Source organism: Lolium rigidum, chromosome 5 (genome assembly GCF_022539505.1).
Source record: "Lolium rigidum isolate FL_2022 chromosome 5, APGP_CSIRO_Lrig_0.1, whole genome shotgun sequence".
Taxonomy (NCBI): domain Eukaryota; kingdom Viridiplantae; phylum Streptophyta; class Magnoliopsida; order Poales; family Poaceae; genus Lolium; species Lolium rigidum.
The window spans coordinates 113,996,020-114,016,842 of record NC_061512.1 but is presented as its reverse complement, the minus strand read 5'-3'; the positions used below and the strand labels follow the sequence as shown (position 1 = coordinate 114,016,842).

Here is a 20,823-nt window from a genome sequence, read left to right as displayed (position 1 = left end):
TCACGTGTTGTAGTGTTTATGGCCCAATATGAGGAAAGAAGTGGCAAAATTTGTTAAAGAATGCCATGTTTGTGAACTCAAAAAACCTGAGCACGTGAACTATCTTGGGTTACTGCAGCCACTCGCAGTACCTGACATGGCTTGGACTCGCATCAGTATGCATTTTGTGGAAGGGCTGCCTTTCTCCGGCAACAAAGATCTTATACTAGTACAGTGGACAAATTCAGCATTCAGCACCCCCTCGCCCCGATCATCCAATTCGCTCCGACGATTAATTCAGGCATGGCTCAGTAGTTAAAGCATCTTCATCACTTTCGTGTACCCATCGGACGGCAGCCCTTTCGAGGTTCCTTAGGGACCGATTCACTCTGCGTAGATTGACTGAACGCAGAAAGCCTTCCACTGGCAGGCGATCGTGTTTTCCACATGATTTCTTGTTACTCATGTCAGCATTCTCACTTCTAATATCTCTAGGTCTTGTCACCAAAATCCTTACTCGATTAATAGAACGTCCTGCACTCCTGCTATTGACACTTGAAAAAGTTGCTTTTAAGTCCTCGTCGCTTCGGTGAATCACCTGAGCCCTGAGACATTTTCGGTGCCATGGAGCTAGACCAATGAGCTATTACGCTTTCTTCAAAGGATGACTGCTTCCAAGCCCACCTCCTGCTTGTCATCGCTCAATCACTTCCTTTTTCACTAAGTGACTGCTTAGAGACCTTAGCGTACAATCTGGGTTGTTTCCCTCTCGACTTTGGATCATATCACCCATTCAGTCAGTATATACTAAGGATGATGGCATGTATTTGGAGTTTCCCTGGGGTTGGTAAAGCGAAATGGAGGCCACCCTAGCCCATTGAGTGCTCTACCCTGGGCAATCGACATCATATGCTCTACTGAAATAGATTAATATGCACATTTCATACCACTAAAGCACCCAATGATAGTCCAGAGAGTGGCCAAGGCATCCATCTCCAGTATATTTAAATTGCATAGTCTACCTATAGGAATTGTCACGTTATGGACACGGACATGATTTTTTACTAGCACTTTATGGCAAGATCTATTCAAATCCCTAGGAATTAAACTGCACATGAACACTAGCTAGTAGCTACCACCCACAGATAGACACAAAGGGTAAACCAATGCTTGGCAACATACCTGAGATGCATGGCTTTTGCTCAGCCCAAGAAATGATGCTTCTAGTTGGCAATGGCAGAATGGTGGTATAACACAAGCTTTCATACTTCCCTCAGAATGACACATTTCCGAGCCTTGTATGGATTTTCACCTCCACAAGTTGCAGAAATTTCTTGGTTCTATTGACACTGCTACAGAAATGTTCCGGAACAGGCAAGGCAAACCAAATCATGAAAGCAAACACACAGCAAGCTCATGAATCTCACATGGTTCACTTTGCTAACAAGAATAGAAGTGACAGAGAATTGGAGAGGGGACGAGAGCGCATATCGGAGGGAGAGGGAGAGGCCCTTGGCTGCCGGCGAGCTGCGATGGCCTCCGGCCAGGCGCAGGTCGAGGGAGTTGCTCCTTTTTCCTGCGTTCACGGCCGTGGTTCGCTCGTGTATACTTCCACGCCTAGTACCCTCGTGGATAGGAGGTGTAAACATCCACGCCGGTATACAAGAGCCACTGGGAGGCGTTTCTCCACTCAGAACATGTATATTTAGCATACACCTCCATATACACGTCCCACTAGAGATGCTCTTATAGTGGGAGATTGGTCGTGGCTCATTCTTGCAAAGAGGAAGCATGGGAAGGTCGGTCAGAAGGAGAGGGAATGGTGGGTAGGGGAATCTAGGGACTTAGTCCAACTTATCATCCATGCTCGGAATTCATGGGCCAGGGCAGTGGATGGGCCCAAACAGTTGACATAGGAGACCCTTGGGATAAAAAAAAAGTCAACTTATCACCCATGTTCAACAACACAGATGCCCATCCGGTCCAATATCAAATGGCTGTGCCTACCAGGACTGGTTTCATCATCTGCTAAAAAAAGGAGTGGTTTCATCTGGTGGGTAAGTAACCAAGCTTATACTTTAGAAAAACATTGCAAGTGCGTAAAACTGTGTGAGTTCTGCATAGCTTTGTCACACCCTTGAGATGATTACAAAACTAGCCAACCACTAGATGAAATATGCACCCCCGATGTCAGTAGTCAGCAAAAAGTTCAGAAAGCTGCTCATCAGTCCATTCTGCTACAGGAGCAACTGAAACCATCTTATGATTGGAGAGCGATGTTCCACTGGTGGCAGATATAGAGCAATTTTCTTGAGTTGGCTGGAGAGTACCCGCACTTGCAGCATGGAGGTCCTTTTGCTGATGCTCGAATTTCCTGATCGAACTGTGATTGCCATGGAAACCTTCTGTTATATCATCCAGACCTATGTTCAGACTATTGTCCATGCTTGAAGTGTTAATGTTGTCATTCATTTTTGCACCATTGCCATCAGAAACTATTGCATCACTCTTTTGTTTTTTCCGACTAGGGTGCATCCATTCATCATCAGAGAGTCGCCTCAGGTTTCCAGTACAAGAAGCTTGGGTAGAATCTGTGCTTGGACCCATGACTGAGCTTTCACCTAAAATAGATTGTGAACATCTTGTATTTGCACTTGGGTTTTGCTGCTGGCGCTCATCCCTGTTGCTGTTTGATACATGCCCGAGGGAGTGGCCTTCTACCATCTTTTGAAGTCCAATCTCCTGAGGATTTTCTGACCTACACCTAGCATCGGCATCCATGCTTGCATCAGGTGTTCCACGATTATGACGAGATCCCTCAGCAACAGTTATATCCTTGCTAACGGGCTTCATTGTATCAACACCTATGAGTTTCCTCATTACGTCATCAGTTGACCTTTGAGCTTCACTGCTTATTCCACATTTGGGTGCACTTCCTCCTTGTTTAACCTGGCAATTAGCTGGATTCATGCTGTGAATAATCTTCTGCAGCCGCTGACTGGAACTGGAGCCTGGTGAATTCTGTATTTGAGAACTTAAATCCATTTGCTCGAACAGTTTCTCATGGTGATTTTGTACACCATGAGTATCTTTGTTCCTTCTCAAAATACTACTGTTAACACCATTATCAGAAAGTAACTCGGCCATCGGACTCTCCTTGGTCCTCGAGATCTTACTGAGGATCGATGTCATTCCATCAGATGTTTCAGCTCCAGCTTCCCTTTCCATGCTATCTCCTTGGCCTGAAAACCTCATTGTTACTTCGCTATCGAAAGCATGGTACTTTACTATCAATCTTTGTTGGAGGGATGAATGAAGAGAGAGATTTAGAAATTACTTACCAGGCTGTTGGCTTTGCCTTTCAGAATTACTTGATGGAGCTACTTGCTTACATGGGGTGACACTGTCCTTTTTCAGTACCTGGAAATGTGAACATCATTATATCTTCATGTCCCAACAAGAACCTTGCCAATACAACGGTTAAGACACATTCCATCATTTTAGTTATGAGGCATAATTAGTTTGCTTTAATTCAAACCCATTAAGGTTGTTACTAGAAAAATATATGAACGCCTACAGAACAAATCAGTGGACACCCCCACCAGGTGGGCCCATTCATGAATTATGGTATGTAAGTCTAAGGATACAATGGTAGGTTATCTAATACAAGCAAAGAGATCCCATTTTCCAGAAGAAACAGTAACAAAAAACTAATATGTATGGATAATGCCTCATTGGTACAACAACAACATCAAAGCCTTTTTTTTCCAAGCAAGTTGGGATAGGAATCATGCCACACTGATAACGAGAATTAAATGGGGAATGCATGGGAATGCATGAGCATGCACATATAAAATGCAGACATTAATAGCAAGTGAGCAACATAAGTTGACTCCATGAGAATTTGCTGGCTGCAGCACACATTGGCAAAAAAAATGCTGATATCAGACCCTATCACATGGTTGCAGCTCACATATAGAAGTGAACTAACAGAAAGTGTATGAACAATACCTTTTCAATATTTTTCTGGGTAACATTCAGATAGCACACTGTGTTAGATGGGCGAAGAACAGCGACCTGAAATCAACAATATCTTCAGCCGTTAGACCAATTTCTTGTCATCGCAATAGAGTAGTTTAACAGCGGAAGTAACACTTTCTTTCACAAGTTATATATCCTCACCTGTTTGAGAATAATGACAGACCCAACTGATAAACCCTTGGAAATGTTTTCATTTGAGAGAACTTTCTTGTGAACTGATGCATCAATAGTACCAGATGGGTCCTATTAAGAATAACTCATTATCAATTGCTACCAAGATTTAAAAAGAATAATCTATATACATATAAGATATAAATCTTCTGCAAATAAATTATGAAAACATAAAACAAAGTTGTTTGAATCTAATGCAGATCAAAGTTGCAACTCTAAAGACATGATGAAATATTGAAATCTAATCTATTTGGCACACAGACATTACCTTCTCCAGATTACAAAAAGAAAAGAAAAAACTGTTTGTCCTAAATGTGGTGACAAGAGATACTGCTCTGCTTAATCTATATGAATGAAATAAATGCTTCAGTTATAAGAAAAATCGACCCTAATTCCCTAAACATGGAGTAGAACTTTTACAGTATGAACTCAAGGCAAGCAAAACTCACACTTCACATGGTAATCAGCAAAACTCACCATGGATGCTACAGGATTCTAAGAAACAAACTTACAAACAAACATAAATAACACCAGGCTGTAATATTCATGGTCACCTTCATATTCAGCATGAGATCGCCGAATCCATTTGGTGTGCACATTGTCACCATCCCCACGACCTGATCACAACCAAGAAGCCCCAAAGGAATCAATCCACCACACATATGTCCTCAACAAGGCACATGGAGAAAAACATAACAGACTGCACGCACCCGACACGCTCGATCTAACGCCCGGTCGACTCGGATCTTCCCGATGCCTGGCTGCTTCCACCCGCGGGCATCACCTGCGTCCCAAAACCACAGCACATACACACACACCAATCACAACAAGGATAAAAACGCAAGAGATGCAAAACTTTTGGTGGCAAAAGTTGCTCTGCTCCTCACCGAGGTCCTGTAGCGCCCGGAGCCACGAGTCGAGCTGGAAGTCGGTGTCCGCGGCCTGGCCGTCTGCGCGAACCGCGGGGACGGAAGAAAAGGGGGAGCGGAGGCGCATCGCGTCCTGGACGGCGGAGGCGGGCCCGGGGATGCGCCGGTGGGGAGGGCGGTGGTGAGAGGTGGTGGAGGGGCGGAGCGGGACGGAGGAGGAAGGGAGGTTGTGGTGGAGGTCGGAGTCGTCGACGTCCAGCGCGTCCGCCCACGCGGCGGCCTCTTTTGCGGAGGCGGCTGCGCTTGGCAGTTGGGCCGCCATAGGGGAGCGGAGGTGGGGAATTATCAAGCTTTCTAGATGGCGCGGAGAAAGGGGGCGGGAGGAGGTCCAGTTTTCGGGTTCCTTGCAGTGCACACTACTAATCTTTTGTCCTCGGTTTGGGCCAATGCAAATAAAACCCAGGTAATAAACCCTACGACACAAGATGCCTGGTTTCTTCCTTCGACGACGAGATATTCACACCAGTGCTAACGTTTGGCTTGAAAGATTACAGTGTCTTTTGCTTCACCAAATCTATTTTAGATCTTTTTCTCAGGGACGAGCCAACGTAAAAAACCCAGCCACTCTTATGAAGATAAAACCCAAAGGAACCTCATTGGGGCGTAACCCTCTTAGCGACGTGCCACGTCGGAACCCGGGTGTGGTGTTAAATGGGCAAGGGCCGGGCCGTCACCCCCTTGGTGGCGCGCCGTATCTTGATATGGATACGGTGATACGTGAGCAAGGGTCGGGTCGCTGCATCATTAGTGGAGCGCTGCACCGACGCCCCGGTGTAGTGAAAAATGAGCAAGGGTCTCCGCATTTGACTCTACGAGTGCGGAGGGTAAGGAAGTTAGCCGAGCCTAGGAGGATACTCTTAGGTAGCTGGAACGTAGGGTCCCTGACGTGTTGATGTCATATGTGTCCAAGAGACCAAATGGAAGGGACAGAAGGCGAAGAAGGTGGAGGATACCGGTTTCAAGTTGTAGTACACGGGGACAACTTCAAACAAAAATGGAGTAGGCATCTTGGTCAATAAGAGCCTCAGGGATGGAGTTGTGGACGTCAAGAGGCAAGGGGACCGAATGATCCTTGTCAAGCTGGTTGTTGGGGACTTAGTCCTTAATGTTATCAGCGCGTATGCCCCACAAGTAGGCCACAATGAGAGCACCAAGAGGGAGTTCTGGGAAGGCCTGGAGGACTTGGTTAGGAGGGTACCTATTGGTGAGAAGCTCTTCATAGGAGGAGACCTCAATGGCCATGTGGGTACATCTAACACAAGTTTTGAAAGGGTGCATGGGGGCTTTGGCTATGGCATCAGGAACCAAGAAGGAGAAGACGTCCTGAGCTTCGCTCTAGCCTATGACATGGTCGTAGCTAACACCCTCTTTAGGAAGAGAGAATCCCATCTAGTGACGTTCAGTAGTGGTCTACACTCTAGCCAGATTGATTTTGTCCTCTCTAGAAGAGAAGACAGACGCGCGCACATTGATTGTAAGGTGATACCTGGAGAGAGTGTTGTCCCTCAACATAAGCTGGTGGTTGCTGTTTCGCTTTAGGATCCGTGTCTAGCGGGGTAAGCGCGCCAAAGTCGCTAGAACAAAGTGGTCGAAGCTCAAGGGTGAGGCATCCCAGGCTTTCAGGGAGAGGGTTCTTAAGGAGGGCCCTTGGGAGGAAGAGGCGATGCAAACATGATGTGGACGAGTATGGCGACCTGCTTGCGGAAGGTCGCTGTAGAGGAGTTTGGAGTGACTAAGGGAAGTAGAATGGAATCTAAGGATACATGGTGGTGGGACGATGAGGTCCAGAAGGTTATTAGGGAGAAGAAGGACTGTTTCAAATGCCTATATCTGGACAGGAGTGCAGCTAACATGGAGAAGTACAAGGTGGCGAAGAAGGCTGCAAAGCGGGCGGTGAGTGAAGCAAGGGGTCGGGCGTATGAGGACCTCTACCAACGTTTAAACACGAAGGAAGGCGAAAGGGACATCTATACGATGGCCAAGTTTAGGGAGAGGAAGACGAGGGGTGTCAACGAAGTCAAATGCATCAAGGACGGAGAGGATCAGTTTCTTGTGAAGGATGAAGCGATCAAGCGTAGATGGCGGGAGTACTTTGACAACCTTTACAATGGAGAGGTTGAGAGCTCTACCATTGAGCTAGACGACTCCTTTGGTGATACCAGCATGTGTTTTGTGCGACGTATCCAAGAGTCTGAGGTTAAGGAGGCGTTAAGGAGGATGAAAGGAGGCAAGGCGATGGGTCCTGATGGTATCCATGTGTTAGATGTACCCACATGGCCTTGGAGACGTAGCGATAGTATGGCTAACTAAGCTTTTCAACCTCATTTTTCGGTCAAACAAGATGCCCGAAGAATGGAGGCGGAGTATTTTAGTACCAATCTTCAAGAACAAGGGGGATGTTCAAAGTTGTACTTATTACCGTGGAATCAAGCTGATGAGCCATACTATGAAGCTATGGGAGAGAGTCATAGAGCACCCGCTTAAGAAGGTTGACAAGCGTGACCAAAAACCAATTTGGTTTCATGCCTGGGAGGTCTACCATGGAAGCCATCTTCTTGGTACGACAGCTGATGGAGAGATACAGGGAGCAAAAGAAGGACCTTCATATGGTGTTCATTGATTTGGAGAAGGCCTATGATAAGATACCTCGTAATGTCATGTGGTGGGCCTTGGAGAAACACAAAGTCCCAATAAATTACATTACCCTCATCAAGGATATGTATGATAATGTTGTGAAAAGTGTTCGAACAAGTGATGCCGACACTGATGACTTTCCAATTAGAATAGGGCTACACCAAGGGTAAGCTTTCAGCCCTTATCTTTTTGATTTGGTGATGGATGAGGTCACAAGGGATATACAAGGAGATATCCCATGGTGTATGCTCTTTGCGGATGATGTGGTGTTAGTCGATGATAGCCGAACGGGGGTTAATAGAAAGTTAGAGTTGTGGAGGCGAACTCTAGAATCAAAAGGTTTTAGGCTTAGTATAACTAAAACTTAATACATGAGGTGCAATTTCAGTTCTACTAAGCACGAGGAGGGAGAGGTTAGCCTTGATGGACAGGTGATACCGGAGAGAGACACTTTTCGATATTTGGGGTCCATGTTGCAGAAGGATGGCGATATCGATGAAGATGTGGGCCACCGAATCAAGGCTGGTTGGATGAAGTGGCGCCAAGCTTCTGGCGTACTCTGTGACAAGAGAGTGCCACAAAAGCTAAAAGGCAGGTTTTATAGGACAGATATCCGACTTGCGATGTTGTATGGCGCGGAGTGTTGGCCAACGAAGAGACGATATATCCAACAGTTAAGTGTAGCAGAGATGCGCATGTTGAGATGGATATATGGCCACACAAGAAAGGATCGGGTACGGAATGACGATATACGGGAGAGAGTTGGGGTAGCACCGATTGAAGAGAAGTTGGTCCAACATCGTCTCAGATGGTTTGGACATATCCAACAGAGGCCTCCGGAAGCGCCAGTGCATAGCGGACGGATAAAGCGTGCGAGAGTGTTAAGAGGGGTCGTGGTAGACCAAAGTTGACATGGGAGGAGTCCGTTAAGTGACACCTGAAGGTTTGGAATATCGACAAAGATTTAGCCATGGACAGGGGTGCATGGAAGTTAGCTATCCACGTTCCGGAACCATGACTTGGCTTCGAGATCTTATGGGTTTCAACTCTAGCCTACCCCAACTTGTTTGGGACTGAAAGGCTTGGTTGTTGTTGTTGTTGTTGTTCTCATGATTACTACGAGGCGAATTATGCTTGCAATATTTTTCCTAGCTGCTATGTTCTCGATAATAGTAATTCGTAGTTCCGTATTGTCGGCTCCCTAACAACGTCGACCAAGTTGTTTGGTTATTCTTCGTTGGTATACTAGTGTTAGTACCTTTGCCTATATTAATTGACTACTTCAATAGTTGCAAGCATGCACGTTACCTTGATATTGCAGCTTAAATTATAGTTATAAGGATATCTCCAACGGCGCGACGCAAACGGTCGCTCGGCGGGCCAAAAACTGCATCGGTCCCTGCTCATGCGGGGCGACGCAAAGTGACCGGGATGTTCGCGGCGACGCAAACCTGACCCAAATTTGCACTTCGGATGCGTCTCTGCGGACGCGCAAAGTGTACGCTCGTGTTTGGCAGACGTTTCGTTGGGTTCGCCTGGCAGTGACCCTGGCTTGATGCGTCTTCTCAGGCGCGCTAGCGAGTAGCGCCGATGCGTCACTTCGGCAGTCTGCGCCACGTAAGTGGCGATGCCTCGCCTGCCGAGCGGCCGTCGCGCACCTCCGCCAACGCAGTAATGGCGATGCCACGCGTCCCCCGTCGCCTGCCTCCAACCTATATAAAGAGGGCGCACACTCTTCTTCCTCATCCACTCCTCCACACAAACCCTAGCCGCCACAAACTCCACTGTAGCGCCGCCTAGCTCTTCCTGCGATGCAGCCAGGCCCGCGAGGAAGTCCATGGCGGGTCCTGGTAGCTGGCGAGGAGGTTGAGGCCGCGGGCCTGGGCGCCCCCAGGGCCGGGCCTGGGGCCGCCGTGGTGGAGCAGCTACGACACCACGGTCGCCGTCTCCTGCGCCTTCCTCGTCTTCACAGGAGGAGCGTTGCTTTGAGTTCCTCCTCCGCACCGACGACGACCCACTCGGCATCAAGCGGCTCTCGGACAAGTTCGCCGAGTTCGTCGATGGCGTCGAGTCGGCCCAGTTGCAGCTACGGGAGGCCAGCTGCAACTTATGCCGGTGGCCTGTCGAGATCTTGTTCGATGGGCAGGGCAAGATGTACCTGCACACGGGGTGGGACAAGTTCGCCCGCGACCTCGCGCTCGAGCCCGGCTACCAGCTCACCTTCCTCTACGAGGGGGCAGCGAGATGATTGTCAAGGTGTTCGACAACACATCCTTCCACAGGCACTACCACATCGGTGAGTCCGGCTCGGACACTAACAGTTAAAACTGTTAGAGTGTTCTTTTCTTTGCAACGAATATGGCCACGAACCAATTGAAGCCACTAGTGGCGGTTTCTGGATGTTCTTCCTCGAAAGGACCAACAGGGCTATAATTACCAGCTCTATTTTCCAGTTTGGGTGATTGAGTGTGTCCGAGAGTGTTCTTTCTTGGCAGCGAACATACGGAACCAACACTAGTTAGGATTCGTCATTTTGCAATGTTTTAATTTTTGTCAACCATGGTTCAAACTATGTATTAGTTTGTGTAAACCATGTTCCCAATTATGTTTAGTTTGTGTAAAACCATGTTCCCGATATCTAATGATTGTGTCGTTGCCTATTCGACGGTTCCTCGGAGGAGGGATCCTCACGAGGGGGAGAAGAAGTAGGGGCCATCGGGCGGAGAGTCCTCGGGACGGTGGTACGCGATTTACCCAGCTTCGAAACACCTGCACGATGACAGGGCCTACTGCTACTTGTCTGGAATTATCTGGGCACTTTCGCGTTGTTACAATGAGTTGTGGTTGTGCCTCTAGGGTTCCTGGGATCCGGCTTATAAAGGCGCCAGGATCTAGGGTTTACACGGGGAGTCCTAGCCGGAATACAAGTCACCTAACTACGGAATATTACATTGCCGTGCACGTCAAGGATCCGCCTTTTCTTATACGTTGTACTGGATCCGGCTACCCCTGATGGGCCAGGCCGGATCTGACTTCCAGCTACGGTCGGGGGATCCGGCTCCTTGTTCTTGGGCTGGACTTCATCCATCTTGATCTACAGTGGGCCGCTCGATGGGCCATACGCCACCATCACCGTCTATGGGCCACCCGGGCTTGCCGGATCTAGGCACTGTCGATGGTACACCTATAAAGTATACCCACAACAGCAGCCCCCAGAGTTCTCCGAGATTCACCTCTTGTTTCTGCCTTGCTCGAATCATCTTTGCTTCCGACAATCCTCTCGGTAACTGATGTCTACGGGTGCTTCTATTCTTGTAGACAGTGTTGGGCCTCCAAGAGCAGAGGTTTGTAGAACAGCAGCAAGTTTCCCTTAAGTGGATCACCCAAGGTTTATCGAACTCGGGGAGGAAGAGGTCAAAGATATCCCTCTCAAGCAACCCCGCAATCACGATACAAGAAGTCTCTTGTGTCCCCAACACACCTAATACACTTGTCGAAGTATAGGTGCACTAGTTCGGCGAAGAGATAGTGAAATACAAGTGGTATGAATGAATATGAGCAGTAGTAATGGCGCGTGAAAAGTGCTTGCTGGCGTGCGGTTGATGGTAGTAATATTGCGGGAAGTAAAGATGCAGTAAAACGATGAAACAAGCGATGATTGCAGTATTTGGAAACAAGGCCTAGGGATCATACTTTCACTAGTGGACACTCTCAACATTAATCACATAATAAATAAGTTATCTTCCTTTGTGCTACATATACTCTTGTTTGATAATGAACACCATTCGTTGTGTAGGGCAACGAGAGCACCTCAATGCCGGAGTTAACAAGCTCCACAACATTCGACATTCATATTTAAGTAACCTTTAGAGCATAATAGATCTTTGCAATTACAACCGAGTACTAACATAGCATGCACACTGTCACCATCACACTACGAAGGGGAATAAATCACATCAATACTATCATAGTAATAATTAACTCCATAACCTACAAGAGATTATGATCATAGCCAACGCCAAGTACTACACGATGCACACATTGTCACCATTACACCGTGAAGGAGGAATAGACTACTTTAATAACATCACAAGAGTAGCACATAGACTAATAGTGATACAAAACTCATATGAATCTCAATCATGTAAGGCAGCTCATGAGATCATTGTATTGAAGTACATAGGAGAGATATTAACCACATAGCTACCGGTACAGCCCCGAGCCTCGATGGAGAACTACTCCCTCCTCATGGGAGACAGCAGCGTTGATGAAGATGGCGGTGGTGTCGATGGAGAAGCTTTCCGGGGGCACTTCCCCGTCCCGACGGCGTGCTGGAACAGAGACTCCTGTCCCCCAGATCTTGGCTTCGCGATGGCGGTGGCTCTGGAAGGTTTCTCGTACCGTGGCTTTTCCGTATCGAGGTTTTAGGTCAGGGACCTTTAAATAGGTGAAGAGGCGGAGTCGGAGGGCTGACGGGGTAGTGACACAATAGGGGGGCGCGGCCCAGGCCCTGGCCGCGCCGCCCTATCATCTGGGCCCACCAGGGCTCCCCTCTGGTGGCTCTCGGGTGTTCTGGAAGCTTCGTGGAAAAATAGGATGCTTGGGCATTGATTTCGTCCGATTCCGAGAATATTTCCTTACTAGGATTTCTGAAACCAAAAACAGCGAAAAACAGGAACTGGCCCTTCGGCATCTCGTCAATAGGTTAGTTCCGGAAAACGCATAAATATGACATATAATGTGTATAAAACATGTGAGTATCATCATAAAAGTAGCATGGAACATAAGAAATTATAGATACGTTTGGGACGTATCAAGCATCCCTAAGCTTAGTTCCTACTCGCCCTCGAGTAGGTAAACGATAACAAAGATAATTTCTGAAGTGGCATGCTATCATAATCTTGATCATACTATTGTAAAGCATATGAGATGAATGCAGCGATTCGAAGCAATGATGAAGATAATGAGTAAACAACTGAACCATATAACAAAGACTTTTCATGAATAATACTTTCAAAACAAGCATCAATAAGACTTGCATAAGAGTTAACTCATAAAGCAATATATTCATAGTAAAGGCATTGAAGCAACACAAAGGAAGATTAAGTTTCAGCGGTTGCTTTCAACTTTCAACATGCATATCTCATGGATAATTGTCAACACAAAGTAATATAACAAGTGCAATAGGTAAACATGTAAGAATCAATGCACACAGTTCATACAAGTGTTTGCTTCTGGGATAGAAAGAATGGGTAAACTGACTCAACATAAAGTAGAAGATTGGCCCTTCGCAGAGGGAAGCATGGATTACTATATTTGTGCTAGAGCTTTTCATTTTGAAAACAAGAAACAATTTTGTCAACGGTAGTAATAAAGCATATGTGTTATGTATAAGATATCCTATAAGTTGCAAGCCTCATGCATAGTATACCAATAGTGCTCGAACCTTGTCCTAATTAGCTTGGATTAACACGGATTATCATTGCATAGCATATGTTTCAACCAAGTGTCACAAAGGGGTACCTCTATGCCGCTTGTACAAAGGTCTAAGGAGAATGTTCGCATTGGATTTCTCGCTTTTGATTATTCTCAACTTAGACATCCATACCGGGACGACATAGACAACAGATAATGGACTCCTCTTTAATGCATAAGCATTCAACAACAGTTAATATTCTCATAAGAGATTGAGGTTTGATTGTCCAAACTGAAACTTCCACCATGGATCATGGCTTTAGTTAGCGACCCAATGTTTTTCTCTAACAGTATGCATACTCAAACCATATGATCATGAAAATCGCCCTTACTTCAGACAAGACGAACATGCATAGCAACTCACATGATATTCAACAAAGGTAAAAGAGTTGATGGCGTCCCCGAAACATGGTTACCGCTCAACAAGCAACTTATTAAGAAATAAGACACATAAGTACATATTCTTCACCACAATAGTTTTTAAGGCTATTTGTCCCATGAGCTATATATTGCAAAGGCAAAGAATAGAAATTTTAAAGGTAGCACTCAAGTAATTTACTTTGGAATGGCAGAGAAATACCATGTGGTAGGTAGGTATGGTGGACACAAATGGCATAGTTTTTGGCTCAAGGATTTGGATGCACGAGAAGAATTCCTCTCAATACAAGGCTAGGCTAGCAAGGTTGTTTGAAGCAAACTCAAGTATAAAAGGTGCAGCAAAGCTCACATATGAACATATTGTAACTATTATAAGACTTTATATTCTCTCCTTGTTGTTCAAACACCTCAACCAGAAAATATCTAGACTCTAGAGAAACTAATCATGCAAACCAAATTTTAACAAGCTCCATGTAGTTCTTCATTAATAGGTGCAAAGTACATGATGCAAGAGCTTAAACATGATCTATATGAGCACAACAATTGCCAAGTATCAAATTATTCAAGACATTATACCATTTACCACATGCAGCATTTTCTGTTTCCAACCATATAACAATTAACGAAGCAGTTTCAACCTTCGCCATGAACATTATGAGCTAAGAACACATGTGTTCATATGAACCAGTGGAGCGTGTCTCTCTCCCACACAAGCATTTATTCAGAGAATGAAAATAACAAAACAAAAATAAAATCACACAGACGCTCCAAGTAAATTACATAAGATGTGACCGAATAAAAATATAGTTTCAAGAGAAATGACCTGATAAATTTGTCGATGAAGAAGGGGATGCCTTGGGCATCCCCAAGCTTAAATGCTTGAGTCTTCTTGAAATATGCAGGGATGAACCACCGGGGGCATCCCCAAGCTTAAACTTTTCACTCTTCTTGATCATAGTATATCATCCTCCTCTCTTGACCCTTGAAAACTTCCTCCACACCAAACTCAAAACAAACTCATTAGAGGGTTAGTGCATACTCAAAAATTCACATATTCAGAGGTGACACAATCATTCTTAACACTTCTGGACATTGCTCAAAGCTACTGGAAGGTAATGGAACAAAGAAATCCATCCAACACAGCAAAAGAGGCAATGCGAAATAAAAGGCAGAATCTGTCAAAACAGAACAGTCCGTAAAGACGAATTTTTCTGGTGCACTTAACTTGCTCAGATGAAAATGCTCAAATTGAATGAAAGTTGCGTACATATCTGAGGATCACGCACGTAAATTGGCAGATTTTTCTGAGTTACCTACAGAGAATCATACTCAAATTCGTGACAGCAAGAAATTTGTTTCTGCGCAGTAATCCAAATCTAGTATCAACCCTACTATCAAAGACTTTACTTGGCACAACAATGCAATAAAATAAAGATAAGGAGAGGTTGCTACAGTAGTAACAACTTCCTAGACTCAAATATAAAATAAAATTACTGTAGTAAAATAAAGACATGGGTTATCTCCCAAGAAGTGCTTTCTTTATAGCCATTAAGATGGGCTCAGCAGTTTTAATGATGCACTCGCAAGAAATAAGAGTTGAAGCAAAAGAGAGCATCAAGAGGCAAATTCAAAACAAATTTAAGCCTAACCCACTTCGTATGAAAAGGAATCTTGTAAATAAACAAATTCATGAAGCATAATGCAACAAGCATAGAAAGATAAAACAAGTGTAACTTCAAAAATTTCAGCATATAGAGAGGTGTTTTAGTAACATGAAAATTTCTACAACCATATTTTCCTCTCTCATAATAATATCCGAGTAGCATCATGAGAAAACTCAACAATATAACTATCAAATGAAACATTCTTATCATGAGTCTCATGCATAAAATTATTACTACTCCCAACATAAGCATAGTCATTCTTATTAATTGTAGTGGGAGCAAATTCAACAAAGTAGCTATCATTATTATTCTCATCAAGTGTAGGAGGCATAGTATAATCATAATAAAATTCACTCTCCATAGTAGGCGGCACCAGAAGACCACTATCATTATAATCATCATAAATAGGAGGCAAAGTATCATCAAAGAAAATTTTCTCCTCAATGCTTGGGGGACTAAAAATATCATGCTCATCAAAACCAGCTTCCCCAAGCTTAGAATTTTCTATATCATTATCAACAATGGTGTTCAAAGCGTTCATACTAATATTACTACTAGCATGCAAATAAGGTTCCATAGGTTTTTTAATTTTCGCATTAAACCATTCATGTCTTGACTCAGGAAATAGTACAAAAGCTCACAGATGTTTTCCATTATGCCTTACTAGTGTTTAACAAGAAATAAAAAGATGCAATTGCAGGATCTAAAGGAAATAGCTTCGAGCACACACACAATGGCGCCAGAAAAGTACTTAGTTACCTGGGACCGGAGTATGAGTGCCTTTTACCTTTCCTCCCCGGCAACGGCGCCAGAAAATAGCTTCGTTGCCGGGGTCCGGTGTGTGAGTGCCGTTTACCTTTCCTCCCCGACAAAGGCGCCAGAAAAGTGCTTGATGTCTACGGGTGCTTCTATTCTTGTAGACAGTGTTGGGCCTCCAAGAGCAGAGGTTTGTAGAACAGCAAGCAAGTTTCCCTTAAGTGGATCACCCAAGGTTTATCGAACTCGGGGAGGAAGAGGTCAAAGATATCCCTCTCAAGCAACCCCGCAATCACGATACAAGAAGTCTCTTGTGTCCCCAACACACCTAATACACTTGTCAGATGTATAGGTGCACTAGTTCGGCGAAGAGATAGTGAAATACAAGTGGTATGAATGAATATGAGCAGTAGTAATGGCGCCAGAAAAGTGCTTGCTGGCGTGCAATTGATGGTAGTAATATTGCAGGAAGTAAAGATGCGATAGAAACAAGTAAACAAGCGATGATTGCGTATTTGGAAACAAGGCCTAGGGATCATACTTTCACTAGTGGACACTCTCAACATTGATCACATAATAAATAAGTTATCTTCCTTTGTGCTACATATACTCTTGTTTGATAATGAACACCATTCGTTGTGTAGGGCTACGAGAGCACCTCAATGCCGGAGTTAACAAGCTCCACAACATTCGACATTCATATTTAAGTAACCTTTAGAGCATAATAGATCTTTGCAATTACAACCGAGTACTAACATAGCATGCACACTGTCACCATCACACTACGAAGGGGGAATAAATCACATCAATATTATCATAGTAATAATTAACTCCATAACCTACAAGAGATTATGATCATAGCCAACGCCAAGTACTACACGATGCACACACTGTCACCATTACACCGTGAAGGAGGAATAGACTACTTTAATAACATCACAAGCGTAGCACATAGACTAATAGTGATACAAAACTCATATGAATCTCAATCATGTAAGGCAGCTCATGAGATCATTGTATTGAAGTACATAGGAGAGAGATTAACCACATAGCTACCGGTACAGCCTCGATGGAGAACTACTCCCTCCTCATGGGAGACAGCAGCGTTGATGAAGATGGCGGTGGTGTCGATGGAGAAGCCTTCTGGGGGCACTTCCCCGTCCCGACGGCGTGCCGGAACAGAGACTCCTGTCCCCCGATCTTGGCTTCGCGATGGCGGCGGCTCGGAAGGTTTCTCGTACCGTGGCTTTTCCGTATCGAGGTTTTAGGTCGGGGACCTTTAAATAGGCGAAGAGGCGGAGTCGGAGGGCTGACGGGCGGTGACACAATAGGGGCGCGGCCCGAGCCCCGGCCGCGCCGCCCTATCATCTGGGCCCACCAGGGCTCCCCTCTGGTGGCTCTCGGGTGTTCTGGAAGCTTCGTGGAAAAATAGGATGCTGGGCATTGATTTCGTCCGATTCCGAGAATATTTCCTTACTAGGATTTCGAAACCAAAAACAGCAGAAAACAAGAACTGGCCCTTCGGCATCTCGTCAATAGGTTAGTTCCGAAAACGCATAAATATGACATATAATGTGTATAAAACATGTGAGTATCATCATAAAAGTAGCATGGAACATAAGAAATTATAGATACGTTTGGGACGTATCAGTAACATGGGAAAACTTGAAGAACTCCAACTTCATGATTCTTCCCTTTCCACCTTGCATGCCGGAAAGATCCTTCATCCTGCGGGACTTCATCCATCGACCTCATTTTTACAACGAGTCTCCGGGTTACTCCCCTGCAGAGATAATGGCTCGTCGTTTTAAATTCTTACCCGGAACCTTGAAAGGTTCAAACGGTTCCGCCAATCTTGGCGCCATTTTCGGGTAATTTGAACGGTAACTTATCCTTAGCCATTTTTACCGCTAAGGTTTTCAACATGTGTCCATCATCCAACGGTGCGGCGCTTGCGTTCCGACCACAGGATGCGGAGCACGAATCTCATCCCGCGCCTATAAATATCCCCACCGCACACACTTAATCACATCATCCCCCCATTTCATCTCTCACTCGAGCGCCGCCACCGAGCTCCAGCTTCCGCTGTGCCGGAGTCCACCGGAGTTTCGCCGGAGCAAGCGCTGCCGCATCGAGTTCATCCTATTCTTAACTTCGGCGAGCCACCGCATCGAATACCTCGTCGCCGGCGTCTCCGACCACCGCGACAGCCATCTCCGGTAAGCCTTCACCTCGAGTTCTTTCATCGGCGTTGGTAGGGACGATTAGTGTATAACAGGAGTTCCGACTAAGTTAGTTATCTCGCAACTTGTAGATGTCTTCCTCTACTCCGCCTCCATCGGACAGAACCAATCGCAGCACGCCCATCTCCTCCGCCCCTCCGCCTTTCATCCCCGTCCAGCTGGATCCTACCAAGGGATCTAGCAAGACCATCGAGGGTGCCACTGCTAATCTAAAAGACTTAGCCAGATCAAAGAAGATGGAAAATAAGGTGGAAGAGGTCGCTGCCAAGAAGTCGAAGACCCGATCTCGCGAAGGCGAGGTTAAGGGGCAATGGTGGCCCTACACCACCACAGAGGACGAGCTCCGCAGCCTCGAGGCGGAGGGCTTTCTACAACCCGGATCCTGGCGAACGGTTTTGGGTGCCCTAATCCCGGCGCCCGAAGCCGGGGAGTGGGTGATGACCAAGGCGTTGGTCGAGCGTGGGTTTTCGTTGCCGCCGAGCGATTTCTTCTCGGAAATCGTCAAGGCGTACAACCTGCAACCTCATAACATCTCCCCCAACAGCATCCTCGCCATCGCCAACCACGTCACGCTGTGCGAGGGTCATCTCCGGGTAACACCTGATTTGCCCTTGTTTCAATATTTCTTCTCCCTCAACAAGGAGACGGTCCCGCAGACTTGATCGCTTGCCACCTGCGGGAGCATTACCTTCAAGATCCGCCCCGGCCGCGTCTACCCCCACACGGATCGTCATGAATCCGTCAGGTATTGGTCCGGGGATTCTTCTACGTGAAGGATGTCTCGGATCCGTCCAGCCCGAAGACGCTGCCGGAGTTCAAGGACGGGCCCGCCAGTGAGACCCCTGCCTGGACCAAGTGCCCTCACCTCTCCGAGTCACCTCAGCTGACAAGGGCGGTCAGGCGGATCTGCAAGCTGACGAAAACTGGCTTGTCGGGGAAGGACCTGACGATGTCATGGTTCACCAAGCAGATCCAACCTCTTCAACATCGGGATCGCTTGATGTACGGATACACCGGCCGCGACGACACCATGCGCACCTCCAAGGACAACCTCTCCTCCGACGCCCTAGACAAGCGGATCCGGGTAATGATCCAGATTCCGCGTGACGTTCTCTCTCACGTGTGCAATTTAGACATACACACGGATGGCGCCGGCATCACGGTAAGTCTTCCGACTAATCATCACTTCCATTTTTGTACCTGCGAATTGGTCTAAGGACTTTATCTTTGTATGTTCAGCTCGAAGCCCTCGAGGAAAAGGATCTCGGAAATCTGACTCGGGTCCCATACTCCGGCAACACGAACCCGAAGGCCGCGTCTGACGCGGAAGCTCCTGAGGCCCCTGCTCCCGCCAAGCGTCAAAACGTGTGCGCGAGACTCCCAGCGCCGCGGCCACCAAGAAGGCCGAAAAAGAGAAACAGTGCCTCAAGGAAATCGACACCAGCAGAAACTCGCAAGCCAACATCGAGCAGTTCTTCCTTAAACCTGGGTAAGTACTTAGCTTCTGACTTACTTTATTTTTGCAACTTAACTCAAAATCTGCTAAGTGTTATGCTCTTTTTGTTGTGCAGCAAAAGTACCGGAAGCAAGCCCCCAAAGAAGAAGAGCAAGCCTTCGCCTGCCTCAATGTCTATTACTCAGGAAGTGGAGGTTCTGCCTAAGGCCTTCTCCTCTGCAGCTCAGGGTCCAAAGGATGTCATCAAATATCGATGATATTCCGGAGGAGCCAACTGCAGATTCCGGCAAAGGTGCCTCCTCATCCAAGCCTCCGCCTGAGGAAACTGAAACCGCCTCGGCTGAAGCTACGACTAATGATGCCCCAAAGAAATTGCTACTAAGTGGTGCTACTAGTACGCCCAAAACGCATCCGCATTTATTTCCGGTTCTTCAGAAAGTTTCCCTCGTACAGCATCATGCGGAAATGACAAGCTTAATGAATGAAGTGTGCGGGAAACCGGAGACGGAGCAGAAAGACCTAACAACCCTCAAAGACAATCTCCGGGTCTTCTTTGCCAAGCACAAAGCCGTGCGCCAGGTAACACTAGCCCCCAAGCGTTGGTTTAGATATTTCCGGGTAAATTTGTAAGCCGGTCCTTTAACTGTAGAATCTTGAATTATTTTGGCGGAAACTTGAAATTTCCTAGCACAAGAAGAGGTTTTAACTTCGCGTCCAGCCCCCCAGATTTTAAATTTCCGGCTAACCATTCCTATTTTCTTCACAGAACACCCGTCAACTGCACGAAGATCTGCGGACACTGGTGCTGGAGCAGAAGGAGGAGATCGAGAGGGTAAACAAGAAGGAGGCGGAGGACCAGCAGGCAATCACACTCCTTGAAACTCGTTTGAAAAACAACGAGGGTATGTGTTCCGCCTTGCTTGAAGTTCCTCAACTCACTCTTCGTTATTTGAATATGTATTTTTATTTTGATCTTGCTTTCCGCCTTACAGAACAACTTGCCAAGCGCCCCTCCATCGACTCAATCTCCGCCGAGCTCGAGGTGCTGAAAGCCGAGCATGCATCTCTCAAGAATTTCCTCAAGGAATCAGCCGAAA

General features: G+C 46.3%; 1 protein-coding gene and 1 pseudogene across 1 annotated transcript; one reads left to right on the top strand and one right to left on the bottom strand.

Moving 5' to 3' along the window:
• Positions 1–2,077: 2,077 nt before the first annotated feature.
• LOC124656282 lies at positions 2,078–5,382 on the bottom strand. Its single transcript, XM_047195056.1, has 7 exons — positions 5,079–5,382; positions 4,902–4,975; positions 4,746–4,808; positions 4,162–4,263; positions 3,991–4,056; positions 3,321–3,399; positions 2,078–3,221 (listed from the first exon to the last, which is right to left on the bottom strand). The coding sequence occupies exons 1-7, from the start codon at positions 5,380–5,382 to the stop codon at positions 2,170–2,172; spliced, it is 1,740 nt and encodes a 579-aa protein (XP_047051012.1). The 3' UTR covers positions 2,078–2,169.
• Positions 5,383–5,418: 36 nt separating this feature from the next.
• LOC124656281 lies at positions 5,419–19,931 on the top strand (annotated as a pseudogene).
• The last annotated feature ends 892 nt before the right edge of the window (positions 19,932–20,823 follow it).